Raw genomic sequence first — 18,556 nt, 5'->3', positions numbered from 1 at the left:
ATATTAAGTAATTTTCCCCAAGATCACACAGGGAATCAGTGGCAGGGTTCGGAATAATAATCCAAGTTTTGCTTCATCCCCTGGCTCAAGTCCACCAGTCTGTTGTTAATTTTTACTGGAAGCTTAGCACCATGCTTAAATGAGCAGTGTCTTGCCACGTGTGTTTGCATGCACAAGCTGGACTTACCCAGTGAATTTCAGCTTTTACTCCACTCTTTGCAGCCAGTGGGGAGTAAGTTAAGCAGTGTCTGTAAGTGTGGGTAGGTGATGAGCTGTGTCGTGAGAAATCCAGTTGGAAGTGGTGAGGTTTGTGTGGGGAACAGAAAGCAGGTGAGGTAGATGATCAGTCCTTGCTCTTGCAAGAGATTTCGGTCTCAGGCCAGCTAACAGTGCCTGTGCACGCAAGTATCCCCCTGCAGGTGCGCAATCTATTAGCCCGGTGAAGCAGGCATGGGTGAGATTGTCTGTTGAGAGCTTTGAAAGAGGGACCAAGACGCCCCACACAACTCAATCCTGTGCTGAAGAAAGTGTGAGTAGTATAAAGAGATGATGTGCTCTGGGGAGCCTGCCCTGCTGAGGAGACAAGTGTTTGTATTTGGGGCTTATTGGAGCGTGTTCTAAGCTGCCCTCTTCAAGCCACAATGTGTGTCTGTCTTCCCTGCTTGCTGTTTGCTCTCAGCCTACTTCCTCCTTCTGGTTGGTTGTACCTGTTCAGGAGCAGCAGAAACACTCTAAAAGTGGGGACCACAAGCACCTGAATCGTGACCCGTCTCCTGTGCTGCCCCCTCGGCACCTCAACCCGGCTCGCTCCCCTCCCCATTGCTTGCCATTATGCCTGGTAAAAAGTAGGGGCATGGTCCCCTGGCACTCTTCTTGGCCCCCTGCTGGAGGCCCCAGAGTCCTACTACGCTTCATGCCAGGAAGAAGCAGTGCAGCAGGGTGCTCCAGGTCAGCCTATCCGTACCCACCAGCCTCAGCTGAAGGGAATGGCAAGGCAGGAGCCAGTCCTTATGTGGGGCAGGAAAGGCAAGGAGGAGGGCTCAGCTTGGCAACAGGAGCTTGGCTAGTGGCTGGTACTGGGCCTGTCCGAGAGAAGTCCCGAGAACTGTAACCTTGAGGCAACAAGTCAAGGTACAGGGACAACATGGGGAGAGGCCCAGAGAGAACAGCAGCAACTAATCAAAAGAAGCAGCAGGTGGTTGCTGCAGATACAGTCCCTGGGACCCAGAGCAGTGGGCAGGCCTGGGTACTTGCCCCAGGAAAGCAGCCTGAGCCTTGAGAAAGGGAAAAGGCTCCTTTAGAAGGCCCAGAGAAGGAACTGAAGACCCCAGTGGTGGCTGACAGCTTGAATTCTGCACTCCCCGGAAGAGGTTCATCCATTATTGATGGTATGACTTGGTCAGAGGGCTGGGCCTATGAAGAACTGCCTAGCAAGGACAGCAACCTACAGGTAGCAGCAGGAGCCAGATGAAAAATCTTGATACTGTACCCAACTAAAAGGAAGTACTCGGGTGGTGAGTGTCCCCCCGGCCTTCACACTCCCATCTAATCAAGGCTGGAGGTAGGCAATTCTCCATCGTCACTCTTTGTATGTTTCTCTTTCCTGCATACTCAACCCCTTCACCTTCAAAGATCTGCTACCAGGCAGAGGTGAAATGTGAAAGTGCATCAGGTACATGCCTCATGTATGGTTGAAGAGATCATTCAGTCTTAATCACTCCTCTGGATTTAGGTACTTGCACTATAATTTAAAAACCCACTTCCTTCTGTGCCGCGAATTTGTCAGGCTTGTTCTTGGCAGGTGAGTGAGTTTTGATTGGACCATTTAATGTCCTTCCACTTGGCTGTACTGGTGTGTTTTTTTTTTTTTTTTTTTTTTTTAAACCAAGCAAGGGACGGATATGTTCTACCCATTCTGAGATTTAAGCTCGGCGTGTCTGCCTTTGCTTGGAGAAAGCTAGCTTGGGGCTTCTCTTCAGAACTCCGGGCTCATCAGGGACTAGGATCTCACTGACGACAAGTGTTTTTGACACGTTTGAAGATGTTTCACTTAGGAGTAATGAAGTTCTCAGCCTTTGTGCAGCACATACTAATGGAAGTGAAGAGGTGTGAAGCTTGGAATAGAGATGTGCTAGGCGCACGTTGAAATGTAATCTGTCACCTGCTTTCTGACCCTACCCCTCACTTCAGCCAATCAAATGGATTATCCCAGCTCTAAAATGGTATCACAAAACTAGGGAGTACTGGTGTGAAATTAAATTCCTCTTTCTAAATATTTTTGGAATAGTTTTATACTTGTGGTGGCTAATAAAGCTACGCCATGCAGTTCTGGGTGAGACAGTGTCCTGGACTTTAAATTCAAAGGGCCTCCAGGCAGGGAACAAGGCTCTGCATTATAAATCATTGGCCACGCTTATAATGCTGCAGGTATGATGCAGAATAATTTTAAAATGTAGGGCATGTCTAGGAGTAAAACTGCAGCTTCCAGTTTTGTCAAATGTGTCTTGTCTTAGGCAACTCCTGTTTTCACTTTTCCTTTCCACTGCAAAAAGCTTGCTGAGAATGTCTGTCTGCCTAGTGTCAGTTCATCATCTGTATGCGTTTTGTGTACACGCGTGCATCTCTGTGGGTTGTATTGTTCCCTTACACAAAGAGAAATCAAAACTAAAGCCCTGAGGCTTGAGAATTGGAACACAATCCCTCCCAAGCAGCAAACCACATTAGAAGACCATGGCAGTTGGAGCATCTCTTTGTCAACTGATCTGCGTGAGAGAGGAGAGTCACCTGGCTTGTGGCTGAATGGAGTTCTTCCTGTGCTTCGTTTCTCTTCATTCCATGAGCCTGACGCTCATGTAGTGCTTTCCTTTGAGCATCTCAAAGCCCTTTACCAATATGGAGCACTGCCCACATGTGTACAATGGGGACCATGGAGGGAGGGAGCTTAAAATGATTCACCCACCCAAGACCACATTTAGAATTCCACGGAAGCAGAGAAACAGCAGTCAGGAGTCTGGAAGGCTCGGGGGTGAAATCTTTTGTTTCATTCCCACCCCCACCCCCCGCTAAATTCTGTTTCTGTTCATATGTTTACCAATGTAATGATTGGATAGAAGCCCAAACAAGTATTCCAAGTGCTGTCTTCCATTGTGGCCTACCTCAAAAGACAGTATCTATAAGCTGCCGCATGCGTGGTGCTTTTGTTTTTAAGGCCAGTGTGTAAAGTGTTCCTTGTATTTGCTTTGTTCTGATACAGCTTTCTGCCATCATCTCAGCCTTGAACCCCTTTCCACTGGTCACCATCATAGTGAGATTCTTTCTTTCCAGACTTCAAGGAGATTTTTCTAATTCAAAAAGCTCCTTTTACAATGGGATCTGTATTGTATTTCTAAAGTGTCCTGCCAAGGGCCCTTGGGCACTGACAGACAATCCTAGCAACGGGCAGATAAAAGCATTTAATTTAAACATAAAATACCGGAGTGGTTGAATTATGAAATGCTGCTGGAAAATGTCCTTGGTTGAATATTTCTCTCCCATCCCCCAGAAAGGAAACAGGCTTGGGCTGAAATGACCACCCTGTGTTCAGGAGCTGATTCTGCTGGAAATGAGGCAAAGGGGGGGTCCTGTTGACTCATTACCCCACCTGTTTTTAAATGAGACTGGAATGTTGGGGGGGTAGAGAGGACCAAGGGTGTGTTCTGAGCAGCCCTTGGGGAGGAGGTATGAACTGATCTTTGATCTGTGGCTATGTAACCCAAGCAAAGATTTCGCCCCCTCTTGTAGCTATTTCTGGGTAGCATGAGGTCAGCTACTTCCTCCAAGCCAGTGAACTGGAGCCTTTATATAGTGCAAAGAGACTTATTAGCTTTTAGGTCTAGTCCCTCCTGAGGGTCTGGCAGGGGACATGATTAGTTACATGTCTGTACAGAGCCAGCCTTAAGGAAAGAGGGTGAGTTTATGTAGCAGGTTAGAAGGGGCGTGTTCTCTCAACAGTGGTTGCATGAGTGGAAGGAGCTGAGAAATTCTATTTGCTTAAAGCTGTATCATGTTACCAGAGAGAGGCCCTGACCTCCATTCCCTGCCAGTCGTTTTATGCCTCTCATTTGGGTTGCGAGGCCTGGACCTTACCCTGTGATTGTAAGACAAAAAAAGGGAATCTTTCTAATTGCAGATTCACTAAAAGCAGAGTCCAGGCTTATTTTCCTCCATTTGCTAGGGGGAGCTGCCTGTGACTATAGAAACAATTACTCTTGCATGTGGCAAGAGAAGTACAGCAGGAGCTTCTCTTTAGAACTCATTTTCTCCGGTGCCAACCTCCGGGCCTGAACTAAAAGGCAAAAATGCTGCTCCTTACTCTGAAGTGCAGTGATTCAGGGCAGAAGGGGTGTTGGCTGTGCGGGTGTGCGGAGCTGCCCTGGCTGTCTTCGTGAAGGACAGGCCCAGGGAGAGAGCACTATGGGAATGGGAAGGAGGTGCAGTAGGCAGTGGAGATGCCGGGAGAGCAAACAAGGTGAAGAGACTGAGATGGTGAGTGAAGATAGTAGGGGATCGCTCCTTTAAATACGAGTGCAGGGCAGGCCTGATCCCTGGATCCGGCTGCCTCTTTCTTTGCTGCTGTGAGAGGAAGAGTTGCGGTGGCGAGGTGGGTACGCACGTCTCCTGAGTCTCAGGCTTCAGTTCCCTTCCCCACCACGCTGGTTCCCTGTAATGGTCTGAAGAGGCGGGCTACTCGCCCATCTCCATAGCTCCTGTAGAGAGCACTCCCTCCTCCACAGGGGTGCTGTGAGGATGGCTATGTTGCAAAGTGGGAGGCACTTGGTGCCTCTAATATCAGAGGCCATGGAAATGTAGTGGACAAAGCTTTAGCCCCTCGGGACTCTTGGAGAAGGGCAGCAGCTGAGACAGAGCCTGCCATATAGCTCCAGTGCCTCAAGCCACCAGCACCTTGGACAGTGACTGCCATGCAATGGCAGCGCCTGAATGGGAGTGCTGCTGACTGGGGAAACTCTGTTTTAAGTCACACCCTGGAGTCTCAGGGAGGAGAAGGAGCCTAGCATGAGTCCTGCAGGGTGTCTCTGTAGCCCCTTCTGCCCTCTTCTCTAGAAACCACCACCTCCCCCTGCTCTCTGAAGTCTGAGGCTAGGACACAGTCTGTGGGCTGAGATGCTTACCTGAGCAGGGTGGAAATATGGATCTTGGATGGTGAGGAAACCATGTGGTTTCGAAGAGGCTGGATATGGGGCAACTGAAGATTGGGAAGATTGTGGAACTGGTGCCTGGCTATGAAGATCGGGAGAAGAGGGACAGGCAGGGAGCAGAGTAATAACTGAGGCAGTGGCAGGTGAGAGAGAACAGGAAGGTAGAGGGAATGACCGACTAGCTCTCAGCACAGATGTAGTGGCTGAAGCCAGGGAAGCTGCTGATGAAGTGGCCTTTCACCCGAGGGGGAAGAGGGAAGCCAAAAGGGCAGGGGAGAAGGTGTTGCTGAAGGGACAGAGTGGGCTCAGTGAGAATGGAGGGGGCACCACTGGACGGCTGCAGCAAGAAGAGGAAGAAATCACTGGGGCTTGAAGGCAGCAGCCAGATGGAATAAATAAAACCAGAGCGGCCTTATTGGGTTTGCCATAAGGACCTTGCTGGTGATCTTGTTTCAGCCTGGCTCATGGCCTCACCAGTTCTAGCTGGGCTCAGCGAGTCTGCCATTTTGTAGAGCTGAGCCAAGAAGATGGAGCTGGGGAGATAGGGCTCCTGGGGAAGAGAGCTGCTTTGCCCCAAGGCCACATGAGAGGAGAGCTCTGCTTGGCTACCACTACTTATCTCTCAGGGTTGATAAGTCAGTGGCTGGCCCAAATCAGCTCACTCAGGTTGCAGGGCTTGGACACCAGAGCACAAAAATGGCTATGCCAAGTTTGGGCTTGGACTGATGCCTGAGGTCTGGGAGTAGGGGTGGGTCCCAGATCCCAGGCTGCAACCTGAGCTTGAATATCTATGCCACAGATTTTCACCTGGGAGTCAGAGCTTTGCAAGTCATCTGTACCACAGGTCTTTTATCCCTGTGAAGATGTATCCTTAGCAGCCAGCAGTTCCATTGTGCCCAGTTGTCACAGCAAGGCTAGAGCTGTGGATGAGGGGTAGCTGAGCCCAGCAAGATCCTGGAGGGTTGGGTAGCTTTTCTACCAGACCAAATTGAGCATAGGGGCCAGCACAGCAAGGTGATGCATTCATGCCTGCTTGTGCTGAACACACAGGCCTGCTGCATTCTGAGATCACTAAAGCTATTTTCAAGGGCCTTCCTTGCATGCTGAGAGTCCTGGAGATGAAGCTGGTGGTTTGTGGGGAGCTAGAATGGGGAATAGGACATGTTCATGGGGTGGTGTAAAGAATCCAGGCAGTGAGTGGTAGCTGAGGGGAATCAGGAAGACAGAAGGAAGCCAAGAAGGCTGGGGATAAACTCAGACCTTAAGAAGGTTTTTGAAGTGCCGGAGCTGCTTTAGGGTCTAGAGGTGGATGACTTGTCTATTCCTGTGGCCTGAGAAATCCATCCCAGTCTGCATTCTTTGTCTGGGGCTCTGAAGGACAGAATTGTTCACCTTTGGAACGTCACAGCTTTGGTTTCAAAGGCCCAGTCTGTGTATTTAGCCAAACTTTAATGGCAGCAGCACAGAGCTAAGTGGCTCGTAAGCTCCTCTGACAGCATCACTTCGATTTTTAACTGGAGATTTGTTTTCTCTTAATCTCATGCCAGTTTGATCAGAGCAGTTACTTCCTGGGAAGTGTGCACGGGGGAGGGGTTACGTGCTCTCCAGTGAGCCGGTATGTCACTGGGAGGGGAATTTTCACTTTCCTGCTGTGCCTTAGAAGGCTATATCTATATTTTCACGTGTCTCTTGCAGCTTTGGTGTGGGGATTATGGCACTTGATAATTTAATCAACATAATCTCCAGACAAAACATGCGTCTGTTCTGGGGCTGCGAAATGTTAATTGGTGCCAGTTTGAGTCTCCTATGATAAATTAAATGATTATGTTTTCGGGCTGCGCTGTGTATGCGTATTGTCCCACAGCTGAACAGTGCTGTTCACGGCTTAGAAACTCCTTGGCTTGTGCGTTTCTCAGGGGCCCTAAACCAATTCCAACATAGGCCCTTTGTAATAAATTAAACACTGAATGCAGCACATAGGTGTTTGTGCATAATGACTAAACCCAATGTAACTAAATCCCATCCATATTGACACCCCAAATCACTCAATCCTACCAGTGTTATGGGCCAGGGTAAAGAGTCGTCTTGCTTGTGCTCCCAGGGCACCTGTTCCCCTGAGTGTTCTGACAGCATCTGAGAATACAGCTGTTCTCTGTGTATGCTTGGGCTAACATCCATAAAGTCCTAGGACTGCAAGAGACCACACGAGGTCATGAAGTCTAACCCCCTGCTCAAACCGGGACAATCCCAACTAAGTCATTCTAGTCAGGCCTTTGTCGAGCCGGGACTTAAAACCCTTGAGGGATGGAGAGTCCACCGCCTGTCTAGAAACAACAAGAAGTCCTGTGGCATCTTATAGACTAATGGAGCATAAGCTGTCATGGGCAAAGACCCGCTTCGTCAGATGCATGAGTCATGCTCATGAAAGCCGATGCTCCAAAATCTCTGTTAGTCTATAAGGTGCCACAGGACTCTTTGTTGTTTCTGAAGATACAGACTAACACAGCTACCTCTCTGATACTTGTCACCTTGCTAGGTAACCTATTTCAGTGCTTCACCACCTGCCTGGTGATGTAGTTTTTCCTAATATCCAACTTAAACCTCTCTCACTGCAACTTGACCATTGCTCCTCATTCTGTCATCTGTCACCACTGAAAACAGCCTCTCTCCATCTTCTTTGTGAACCCCTCACTTCAGGTAGTTGAAGGCTGCTATGAAATTCCCCCCTCTTCTCTGCTTTAGCCTAAATAAGCCTAAATCCCTCAGCCTCTTCTCATAAATTATATGCTCCAGCCCTCTAATCATTTTTGTTGCCCTCCACTGGACTCTCTCCAATGCATCCACATCCTTTTTGTAAGGTGGAGCCCAGAATACAGCTCACTAGGTTTGGAAGCTAATCACAGCTGGGAAAAATCAGTACAGGGAGATTCCAGCAGCAGCATCTGACAGGCCCAAGTGGTCTCCAAGTGAAACTCTATGGAGAACACACTGCAGTAATCTGAGTGCAAGGGTCTGAACCCTGGAAGGATGCAGGCGAAGACATTGTCAGTCCCATTTTACAGATGTGGAAACAGAGATTGAAACTTCAAGGTCACAAAGAGGCACTGGCAGAGATGGAGGTAAACCAGTAGCCTGGTGCCCAGCTACTGGTGAAGCCTGGCAGACCTACCTACTTACAATAGATCTTGCTACAAGCTGGCTCAGTGCAGCTGCTGCTTCATGGTCCAGGCAGGAAAATTATATCTGGGAATGGCTGTGCCAGAGTCTGATGCACTGTGCCTGCCAAGGAAAATCAATGGTTCTGGTGCAAGGCTGTGTGGGAACTCTTTAAAATTCCAGTACAGCTTCTGGCTGAAGCCTGGAGGGAGACTGCGAGTAAGGCCTAGAATAAAGGCGACAGGCTGCAATGGCTCTGGCGGGAGCCAGGGGATATGTCCTTTCCAGCCCATGCCCACTAGGTAGGGACTTCAGATCAATAGCAGATTTCAGTGCTGTTAAATGCATCATAATGAGGCTTTGTCATAGTCACACGTGTCAGCACTGCCTTCCCACCCCCTCCCCCGCAGCTCCTCCATCAGTGCAGCCTGTGTGTTAACACTGTTCTCACAGGAGAGTCACATTCATCTCCTAAACATCTGCAGTCCTGTTGTGAGTAATGGCTGTTGGCACGTGGCAAGTAAAGCTTCTGCTTACCCTGTGGTTGCACTGACCCTCTTCAGACATTTATTCTGCAATTGGGCAGCTCACTGAATCATTAGATGTTATGTTTGGGGCCGGCAGCGGGGAGGGGAACGTAGGCCCTGAGCCAGGTGAAACCTATGTGTGGCGGAACGTGGGAGCACTTGACTCATAACCCTTCTCTAAACTCTGTTTTGTTTTAGGGTCCTCTCCTTCTTGGCAGTGGTGGGAGGGCTAGCGCCGGGCACCACCAGCATTCTCACACCAGCCTTACCTCAGCATGCTATCCTAGTTCATCCAGTGATCTCCATTGGTCCTTCCGCTGTCTGCCTCGCTGTAGCGTCCACACCCGTGGTGGGCAACCTGCAGCTTGTGGGCCACAGGCACAGGGCTGCCAGATTCTGCTGGCTTCTGCCCACTCAGGCTTCCCCCCTCCCAGCCAGCACTATTAGAGTGACAAGCACGCAAAGCCAGGGCACGTGAAGTGAGGTCTAGTCTCATTGCATGCTGCACTGGCAGCAAGAGCCGTGTGCTCTCTCTACATCCAAAGCACTGTTGTGGTTCAGCTGGCACACCCCACACATTTCTAGATGTGGCAGCACAGTTAGCAAAACGACCCTATCCTGGGAGACCGTCTTGGTTTACGACAACCTTGCAGCCCAATGAGATGAAGGGGGGCCACGCATGTGGCCCACTCACTAGCCTAGGTTGCCCGTTGCTGGTCTACACCTTTCACGGGCGTACTAGAGCTTGGCTAATGGTTTTAAAGGTGGTGTACAGTCTCTGCTATCAGCCCTGCTGGCCCAGTTGGACCTCCAGTAGCAGTGATGGTACACTTTAGGAACAGGCTACAATGGCTGCCCAGGAAAGGGACTGCTGGAAACCCTTCTGCTTCCTGACTTTCGTCTTCCAATTTAGAATATTTCACAGACAGTGCTGTCCCTGGGTGCAAGGCATTGCATGAGATGTAGAGGAAACCCCAGGAGCAATGCGGTTGCATGGTTATAGAGATGTGTGGCGTGTTTGCATAGGTGGTTTAGAGCTGTGAAATGGGTGAGGGTGTTTTGTATTTGAGACATGAAAGAGCGTTTTGTGGGCACAGCAGTAGCTGCGTAAAATTGGCCCCCCTATTACTCACCCCATCTGCATATTGGCTGTATTCAGACACGCCTGCTTGCTTTAGTGAGGGGAAATGGGGTTTTATTCTCTTGCTCTTCGGAGCCCTCAGGGAGCAACTAGTTTTCTTTCTGTTTACGCACCCTTCCCTGGGTTCTTCATGATCAGCTGGTTGCAGACCCTTTTGCTCTGCAGTTGGGGAAAATCCATGACGGGTTTCTGTTTGGAGGGGTTTTGCAGGGCTGGAAGTGATGGAAACCACTTTTCCATTTGTTACGGTCACAAAGCTGAGTGTAGAACTGAGTCTCCTGACTCCTTGTGAGGTGTGGTGGCCAACTAAGGTCCCTCACCATGGTCAGGGGTTCAAATCTCCCTTGACCTTATACTCAAAGGCTGCCTCCAGTTCGCCAAGCTGGCCTATAAAGTGAGGAAGGTGCAAGGCACCCAGCCGCGATGTAGGCATGTCGTTCCTTTGCATGTCACAGGCTGTGAAGACGGATGCACTTAAAATCAAAACAAAAACAAACGAACAAAACCCCCCAAACCAGCCATGCTGCTGTCTCTGGCTTGGTTTGGCTATTTTGTCCTGCTATCCAGTCCCATTCCAACAACACTTCAGAGCTACTTCTTCCCACTTCCGCTGCAGCTTTTTGGCTATTAAAGGAGTGTTTTCATACTGGCCTGGGGTGACAGGACAAGGGGGGAAACGCTAGCCTAGTTTAGCCAACAAAAGCTGAAATGCAAATCAGTTTGACAGTCTTTGAGGTGCCACAGGACTCCTTGTTGTTTGAACTGACTCCTACAAAGTGTTGTAAACTTTGATTCAAAGCATAGTGTGGAATTCTTTCAAATTGGCTTGTGCTGCTCATTAGCGCTGGCCTCCTAACCAAAGTCCTCTGTCTTATGCCTCTCCCTTCTAGGACAAGTGCTCCACCCACCCATTACCACCAATCCCTGCACTCAGTCAGAAGATGGGTCTCCGTCATGGAACAAAGTTGCTGTCTTGGCAGCACAAGCTGTTGTTTGCTCACTTGGCCTGACTCCTCTCTCCCTTCTGTCTGCTGGACCCAGGCTCCCACAGCCTCTCAGGGCCCATGGATTACTGCTTCAAACAGCCTAAGCAAGTAGATTTAAAGGGTGTTTTAGCAGCAGGGGTTTCATGAGAAATGTTAACGTGGCAGGAGTCTTTGGAAAAGAGGCTGTGACAATTCAATCAGCATGTTAACTGGACTGTGGCCAGGACCCCGGCCATGCAGGGCTCGCGGCTGCGGTCCAACAGGCTTCTTCTTTATTAAGCATCCTAGAGTGAGTCCAAAGGATTTCTCCACTATGCCTACTGACTTTTCCTCTCTGCATCATAAGGGCTCACTCGCAGGGCTTCCATTTCTGTGCCTTTAACTTGCCCCCAGGAGGAGCCATTATTCATAAAGCCCTTCCTGCCACCCTGTGTGGGAATGAGTGTTGGCAAAAAAAAGTGTGTCGGTGGGCCACTGGGATGTCCTGCTTAATCTTACAGCTGTACGTTCCTTCCCAGTGGCACTCAGCGGGGAATACCTCAGCAGCAGAGGGGGAAATCCCTCCACCCATTCTAGCTGTGATAGGAGCTAATGAGGCAGAAGGAGATAACATAATCTGCAGGGCCTGACTTGGGTGTTTTATGCCTGGTTTATCACACCTAAGATCCCCGAGAGACTAGCAGGGCATGTTATTCTCCAGGGGGCTGTTTTCCCAGAGTCTACAGGGGACAGCAGTGGAACTAGCTAGATATAAAGGCTGCAAACCAGTCAGCTCATTTTCCCTGTTCTTTGCATGGGTCTTTCCTAGGGGGCAGAGGAAGGCGAGAGCAGGTATGACACTCCCAACATCAGAGGGCACAGCTGAGATTTGACTCTTGGTCTGGTGATTTACCCTGCTGCTACCTGTTGTCTCCAGCTTGCCTACTTCCTTCCCTGTCGGGGGAGGACAGAAGGATATTTGTGTGTTAGCTGAGCATGAGGGTGACTCTAATCTGGAGCTCCTGTGGAGTCAGACTGCAATGCCTCTTTCTGATTTTTTCACTTGTGCTGTCCCCAAAACAGCCATGTGATTCATTATACTGCCCCCAGGGCCTCTGACAATTTATTTGGGGTTTGTTGCTTTCGAGGCTCCTTACACAATGGTAAATCTGCTGTGGCAGCATCCCGAGCACGTGGCAATAAAGTGGAACCCAGTATTACAGCTGTCCAGGTTGGGTTGCAAGGCGCAGAAGGGGCAGGTGAAGAGCCTAGCCGATCACCATGAAGGGGCCAAAGTAGGTGTGATTTATGAAGCATGTTCCCATTTCACTCCTGATGGGCTGGGGGAGAGAGCTTGCCGTATGCACTGCATCTGTTTCTTTAAGAGATCAGTGATTACACTGTAACTGAGCTGCCTTGGAGTTTTGTTTCCCTTAGCCACGCCTGAATCATTTAAAAATTAGCTGACCTAATAGGGTTTTTCCAGCTCTAAGGTATTTGTCTTAACAGGGCAAAATTGTCTTTTCCCCAGAGTATGCTATCGGGTGGCCGGGAAGCATTGATTCAGCTAGAAGGGAATAGAAAAGCTGTGCTTTTTTAAAACAGCAAACACATAATTTGCAGTCTCAACCCATGAGCAGCACGACCTGTGGGTTTAGAAGTGACCCAGGGTTTCTTTTTAACATCACACTTGGCTATGCTGTAGCTTGTTCTGCAAACATTACATTAAGGCTCTTACCTTCATTTCAAGCAGAGAAATATCACCAGTCGTCTTTCATACGGGGCGAAACTGGGGAATCAGTTTACCAGTGGTTGCATAGCAAAGTTACAGAAGAGCCAGGGGAAGGAATAGCAGGACGTGCCGAAGGCAGACAAGAAAAAGTGAAGCATGAGTGTCAACACATGGGAGAACCTTGCCCAGTGGAGAACGATTATCCTCCAGGGGATGGCACAATTTGAGAGGTCCCACTGTGGTGCAGATGAGGGGAGATGGAGAAGAAGAAAAGAATGGCAAAAACTGCCCAGTGTCCCTCCAACAGCTACCAACACCCGTCCCTTCTGTGATTAAACCTGCAGCTCCAGAATCAGCCATCAATGGACTCACCAATAGGAGGGTGATGTGAAAACGTCCTACTGGTTATCAAGTGACCGCCAAGAAAGAAAGAGGGAAAAAAACCATGGCCCACTTTGTGCAAAATTTGGTACAAAAATATAACATTGGTTTCAACAATGCTCTGTGTTCTGGGCCAGAGTCAGGCCAGAGGGCTACAGGAGAGTAGTCAAAGGGAAATATATTAGCCCCAGATTAAATAGGTCCCTGTTCCCCAGGTAAACTAACAGAGGCTGATCCAGAAATAGACGGAACTTGCCAAAATCAATCAATCAATCCCACATAGCTTTGCTGTAGCTCTCCCCTACCCAGGGGTGAAAATAACGTAAATTTTCTTACTTGTACTGTCCTATTGCAACCCAGCTCCCAGCCAGCTCTGTAAATAGTTCCCTGCTGGCTTTTGCCACAGTGCAGCTGGCTCTTGCTGGAACTGTGCACCAGGGTGCACCTTACTTTCACCTCTGTCCCTAGCATAGTGCTCCAAACAGAAGCACCACAGGCAGACAGTGGGTTCCCCCGCCCCCTTCTGTTTAGTCTGTAAGCTGCGGGAAGGCAGGATGGCATCTTCCTCCAGGCAGAGTGGTGAGTTAAGTGTGATCTTGGTGCTTAGAAATATTAAATAGCACTACCCAGTCACGAGCAGTTTCCTGCAGTACGCAAAGGGTGGTTAGCTCTTCATCCAAGTTCTGACTTATCCTGGCTTATGCAATTAAATTCCTTGGGGGGATGACAGTAGGCTGTGTTAGCGATGGCACTGAGGAAATGTTCCCGTGCCTTGGTTTCCTCTAGAGAGCTGGTGACTTTGCTCGGTGCCTCAGGCTACGTCTAGACGGCAGGCACTCTTTCAGGATATGGCAGTATCCCGAAATAGCTGCCCACGTCTATGCAACACACCCATTGTCTCAAAACAGTTTCAAGGGGACGCGTGCGCTATTCCAGCATCCCTGTGCACCTCATCGCTGGAGGAGTACAGGGATGCCTCGAAATAGGGCTTTATTTTGGCATGTGGTGCCATTTAGACAGTGACTTGCCAAAATAGCCTGTTTTGAAATCGATTCAAAATAAGTCACTCAGTTTGCTGATTTTGAGGGTAGGGTGCCTTCTAGACACAGCCTCAATGTCCAGTGAGAAGCAAGCCAGAGTAACAGCTCCCGATTGCTGTGTTAGCTGCTGTCTGAGTCTCTCAGACAGAAGCAATCTTTTGGTCTCCATGGTACACTGTGTGGAGCTGTTACTTGGTGCGGTAGTTCAGAATGAAAATGCCTCAATGGGTGTAGCTGCTACAAAGGCACTGGTAGCGAGGCAGTGTGGGCCCTGCACCAGAGTCAGGACACCTGGGTTCTCTTGCCGGCTATGCTGCTACTGAATTTTGGGCAAGTCACTTGCCCTTTCTCTGCCTTGCCTGGCAAACTGTGAGCTCTCTTGGGCAAGGATTGTCTCGCACTGGGTTTATACACTGCCTAGTGCACTGGAACCTGTACGTGGTATCATCATACAGGTGATACCAGGGAGAGGTGTTACTGGGACAGAAGAAGAGAACAAAATATTCTTAAGAGCCATCTGACTCTTCTAAGGCCACAGTGCTTGGCAGAGAAGGTGACTTCTGTATCAAATAAAAGACAGCAATTTCCTTTGAGTTGCAGAGCTGTGGGAATAAATGACATCGAGAGATGAAAGCCTTTTGCACAGGTAACAGCTTCTCACAGCCTAAAGGTAAGCCTGCCTTGTGGGTTTTTTTCCCCCTCCTGAGACGTGCTGGATGCTTTTGAAGATGCCGTTTTGGAATAGAAAGGAGAAGAAAGCAGATAGCAAGAAAGAGCTTAAAAATACCTCCTCAGGCACTAATGGTCGGTTTTAACTTGTCAGAATGTCTTTCGCTCTTGCAATACCTCTTTCAAGTGGTGGCGGAGAATTTTATTCCATCCTCTGTGGTCTGCTTCTTGTGAGCAATGATCGTAACGCAGGCTCCAAGAGGCATTGGCTTCTTTACATGCTGCTGCAGAGGGAATGATACCATAAGGCAAGGGTGAGCAAACTTTTTACGCTGGGCCCCACTTTTCATCCCTGCCACTATTAGGGCCACCCAAAACCTGTCTAATGTCATTCAAACTGCCCGAAATGTGGATTATGTTCATATAAACAAAACTCTTTTGGGGCATGTAAGAAAATGACTCTGCAGGATGTAGAAAAACTTCATGAATCAGTATATAAATGTGAATACATGTACACAAAAACAGTCCCATTTCAACATTTTTAATGAGATGGATGAGCCTGACACCCAGCAGCTGGCTGTGCTGCACCCCAGCTTATGAGATTTCATGCCCAACAGCCCCCAGGGGGCCCAACCCCTATTATGCACACCCCTGACATAAGGTGTATAAACTAAATAGTGTGGGCTAATCAGTCAAAGCTTCCCAGTCTGTGAGCAGCAAGCAACAGGGAAGGGGAGCTGGTTTTGCCTGTGGGGTTAGTTTTCAAGTACAGAGCCCTGAGCTGGGCATTGCAGTTCTGTACAATCTGACGTGTCCAGGGGCCAATCTGAGTGCCTCTAGCCCCTGTTATGGCCACCCGCTGGAACCAGGGGGAATGCAAACCCCAGAATCTGCACCCAGACTGAGACTGGCACCTCCACTTGCTGTGTTTGGTTCTAACCCATGTGGACACCTCATGGCTGGAGCTTGTCAGCCCCAACACATTCGCTCAGATCAATATGCCTGTGCATAGGAGGGAGAAGAAAAAAACCTATGCTACAATTTTCCCATCCCAGGCATCTGCTTTTAATTTCTAAAGGCTGGTCAATAGTCAACAGACTTCAAACCTGCTGAGATACTTCTAGGCAATCCTTGGCTCTGACCCTTGCTGGAGCATTGCTGGCCGCTGTGTGTGGCTGGACCTTCTCAGACGTTCTCTCCCTCCGGAGAGACTTGTCTGCCTTCAGGAACGCTGCCATCAGCCCAGATGTGCTTTTCTTTCTTTTCCCTCCTGCTTGCATGAGGCTAGTGAAATGCCTGCTGAGATTTCCCCCCGAGAAGGGTCTGCTTGCTCCTGGCTCTGTCACTTTAATTCTTGCTCACGTACCTTTCATTCCCAAATGGGTCCTGAGAGGGTTTGGAAGTCATCTGCACCTGGGAGAAATGGGAGGGAGGTGGTGGCCATTCTACAACAGAGCCTGCATGGAGGAGGTTGCGCAGCCTTGTCTGCTGGAACGGCCTCCTTTAATACTGAACTGGTGTTGGGTCATGCTGCTAACAAACTCCCAGACAAGGAAGGTGCAATGTTATGCCTGGAATTCTGCTCTGGGGGCAGTGAACCCAGTTCCATTAGCATCCGAGCTGTAGGTTTTTACACTGGCCACGGGGGTTCTGCATCTCTGGTTGAATCGCACTCATTGGGATCTAGCTTCTACATCTTGGTCTTGGATTGCAGAGCAGCCTGTGAAGATGTGAAAGCACATTGAGGCCACTTAAAAAACCCCACTAATCCCTAGTCAAGTTGCCATTGTCTTTGTAGCAATTCAGCTTCAGCTTCCATTTTACCGCTTTTCACCTATTTCCCAAATCACTTTGTAAACTGGAACAAACTTCTGTCACTCAAGTGCAGCAGCTTCTGGGGTGGAATGCAGCAATTCAGCCTGGGGAAGGCTGAGGAAGACCTTGTCCAAATGAAACTGTAGAGGGATTCATCACTGCCTTGGCTGGTGTCCTGCCCAGACCACACCACATTGTAAATCCTCTTTCTGATCCCACAGTAACACATCTCCCTTACAGAGACTGCAATAATCTGCTGCCTGACTCCATCAGTGTTTCCAGCCTTCACTGAGCTCTGCCAGGGACTGCTGCCTTTTCTCTCCAGAAAATCCCATGCAGGGGCTGGCTGTTACTGGGGGAGGACTCAGCAGCATAGCTCCAAACATGGGTGCTATATTACTTTGGGAGTTTTACAAGGAGTAGGGGACAAGGGCTCCGACCCCCATCTTGCAGGTGGTGTGACTGAGACATAGTGGGTGAGTAGCAGAGCTGGAGACAGATCCCAGCACAAGCTATTCACCCATACTCTCTGCTCTCCTGATAGAAGGAAGTGCGTCAGGAGGGGCGGGGAAGAAGAGTTCTGAAGGGCAGAGTTCTGAAGGGCAGGTCCAGGTAGTCAGCACGAGCCAGGTGGAAATGTGAGTACCCTGCATGGAGCAGCTTCTCCAGAGAACATCCTTCACCTCCCCAAGAAGGCTCTGGGAAGTTTTGACAAGTTGGCCAGTCCCTGCCATGGAACAATCAGAAACAAGCCAATGATTACCACAGGCAGCTTTTGTTCAACCTGCCATCATGCAGGGACATCGGCATCACATCTCTAGTTCACCCAGGGCTACTTTACTCCAGAGTGAGCCGCCTTACCCGCCGCCCTTCTTGCGTCTAGCCGTTGTGTTTAGTTGAGTGAGACCACTGTGTGTACTTTGAACAGGCTGGTTCTGTCTGTCAAGCGTTAATATTTAAAACAATTAGACAGGTGTATTTTTGGGGTTGTGTGGACATGAATGTTCTTTGTCTGAATATTGAATAAAGGGTATCCCAAGGTTTAAGTATCTATCTGTCCTCTGACTGCTTTGCTGGGTACGCACATGGTGAGGTCAGTGACAAGCCGTTTTTCAAGGATGCTCGCCTGGCGGAAAGGGGCAGGCCAGTCCAGCTGGAGGCCCTTCATCTTGATCATCACTAAGTCTCCTAAAGCGTGGAGTCCAGCAAGTCCCACGTTTAATGTCCGTATATGAACTCTGCTCTATACACACCACATCCTGGCCTCAGAGTGGGCAACCTGAGGGGACCTGCAAGTCCGCAGACATGCCTGGTTAGCGTTACCCACAGCAGGGCTAATATAAAGAGCCTGGAGCTGTCCTTCAAAGTCCGCGAATGCTGCTCTTCCCTAGGTGGGAGGAGGGGATGATGCTAAACGCAGTGTTCCTGTCTGAACTCCCCATCCCTTTGAGAGCCGTGGGGAGTGCGACGTGCTCCATACTTGCAGCTTCCGCGAGGCTGGTGAGTTTGAGGGGATGGTGCCATCTCTAACCCACATGCTAGGTGCGAGGAAGCTGGCTGCCTCACAGCTGCCATGGAACCGGGGGTGGGGGGAAGGGAAGGCCAGGCAGGGGACGAGGAGAGGCAAAGCACAGGCACCTGGCAGTGCTAATGGTACGCAGTGGATGTCTCCTGAGGAGCCAGAGAGAGCGTTTCGCAAACGTCTCAGCTACTCAAGTGAGAAATCAAATTAAACTTGGCATCCCATTGTGGAGCTGCTCTGTGCATGGAGTTCTGTCAGACTCATTCGAGGTCTTGTGCCCTGGCCATGAGGAGACAGCAGAGGGAGAAGCCTGCACTGGGCAGGGTAGGGACTGGGAGCTGTGTTTTCCTGCCTGCCTGAGTCTGTTAGTGGGGCTGGGGGTAAACAGGTGACAGGTTGAACTACCAGATGGT

The 18,556-nt window shown here is 49.6% G+C and overlaps 1 protein-coding gene across 1 annotated transcript in view; it reads left to right on the top strand.

Moving 5' to 3' along the window:
- The window catches only part of SUDS3 (SDS3 homolog, SIN3A corepressor complex component), a 53,337-nt gene extending 40,982 nt beyond the window's left edge, over positions 1–12,355 (top strand). The window contains exon 12 of the mRNA XM_075012890.1: positions 10,910–12,355. Coding sequence (XP_074868991.1) covers positions 10,910–11,029 — 120 coding nt within the window. The 3' untranslated portion in view covers positions 11,030–12,355. The remainder of the gene's footprint in view (positions 1–10,909) is intronic.
- The last annotated feature ends 6,201 nt before the right edge of the window (positions 12,356–18,556 follow it).

This window comes from Carettochelys insculpta, chromosome 18 (assembly GCF_033958435.1).
Source record: "Carettochelys insculpta isolate YL-2023 chromosome 18, ASM3395843v1, whole genome shotgun sequence".
NCBI lineage: Eukaryota > Metazoa > Chordata > Testudines > Carettochelyidae > Carettochelys > Carettochelys insculpta.
The sequence above is the reverse complement of the archived record's forward strand: the minus strand, read 5'-3'. Positions and strand labels throughout refer to the sequence as shown.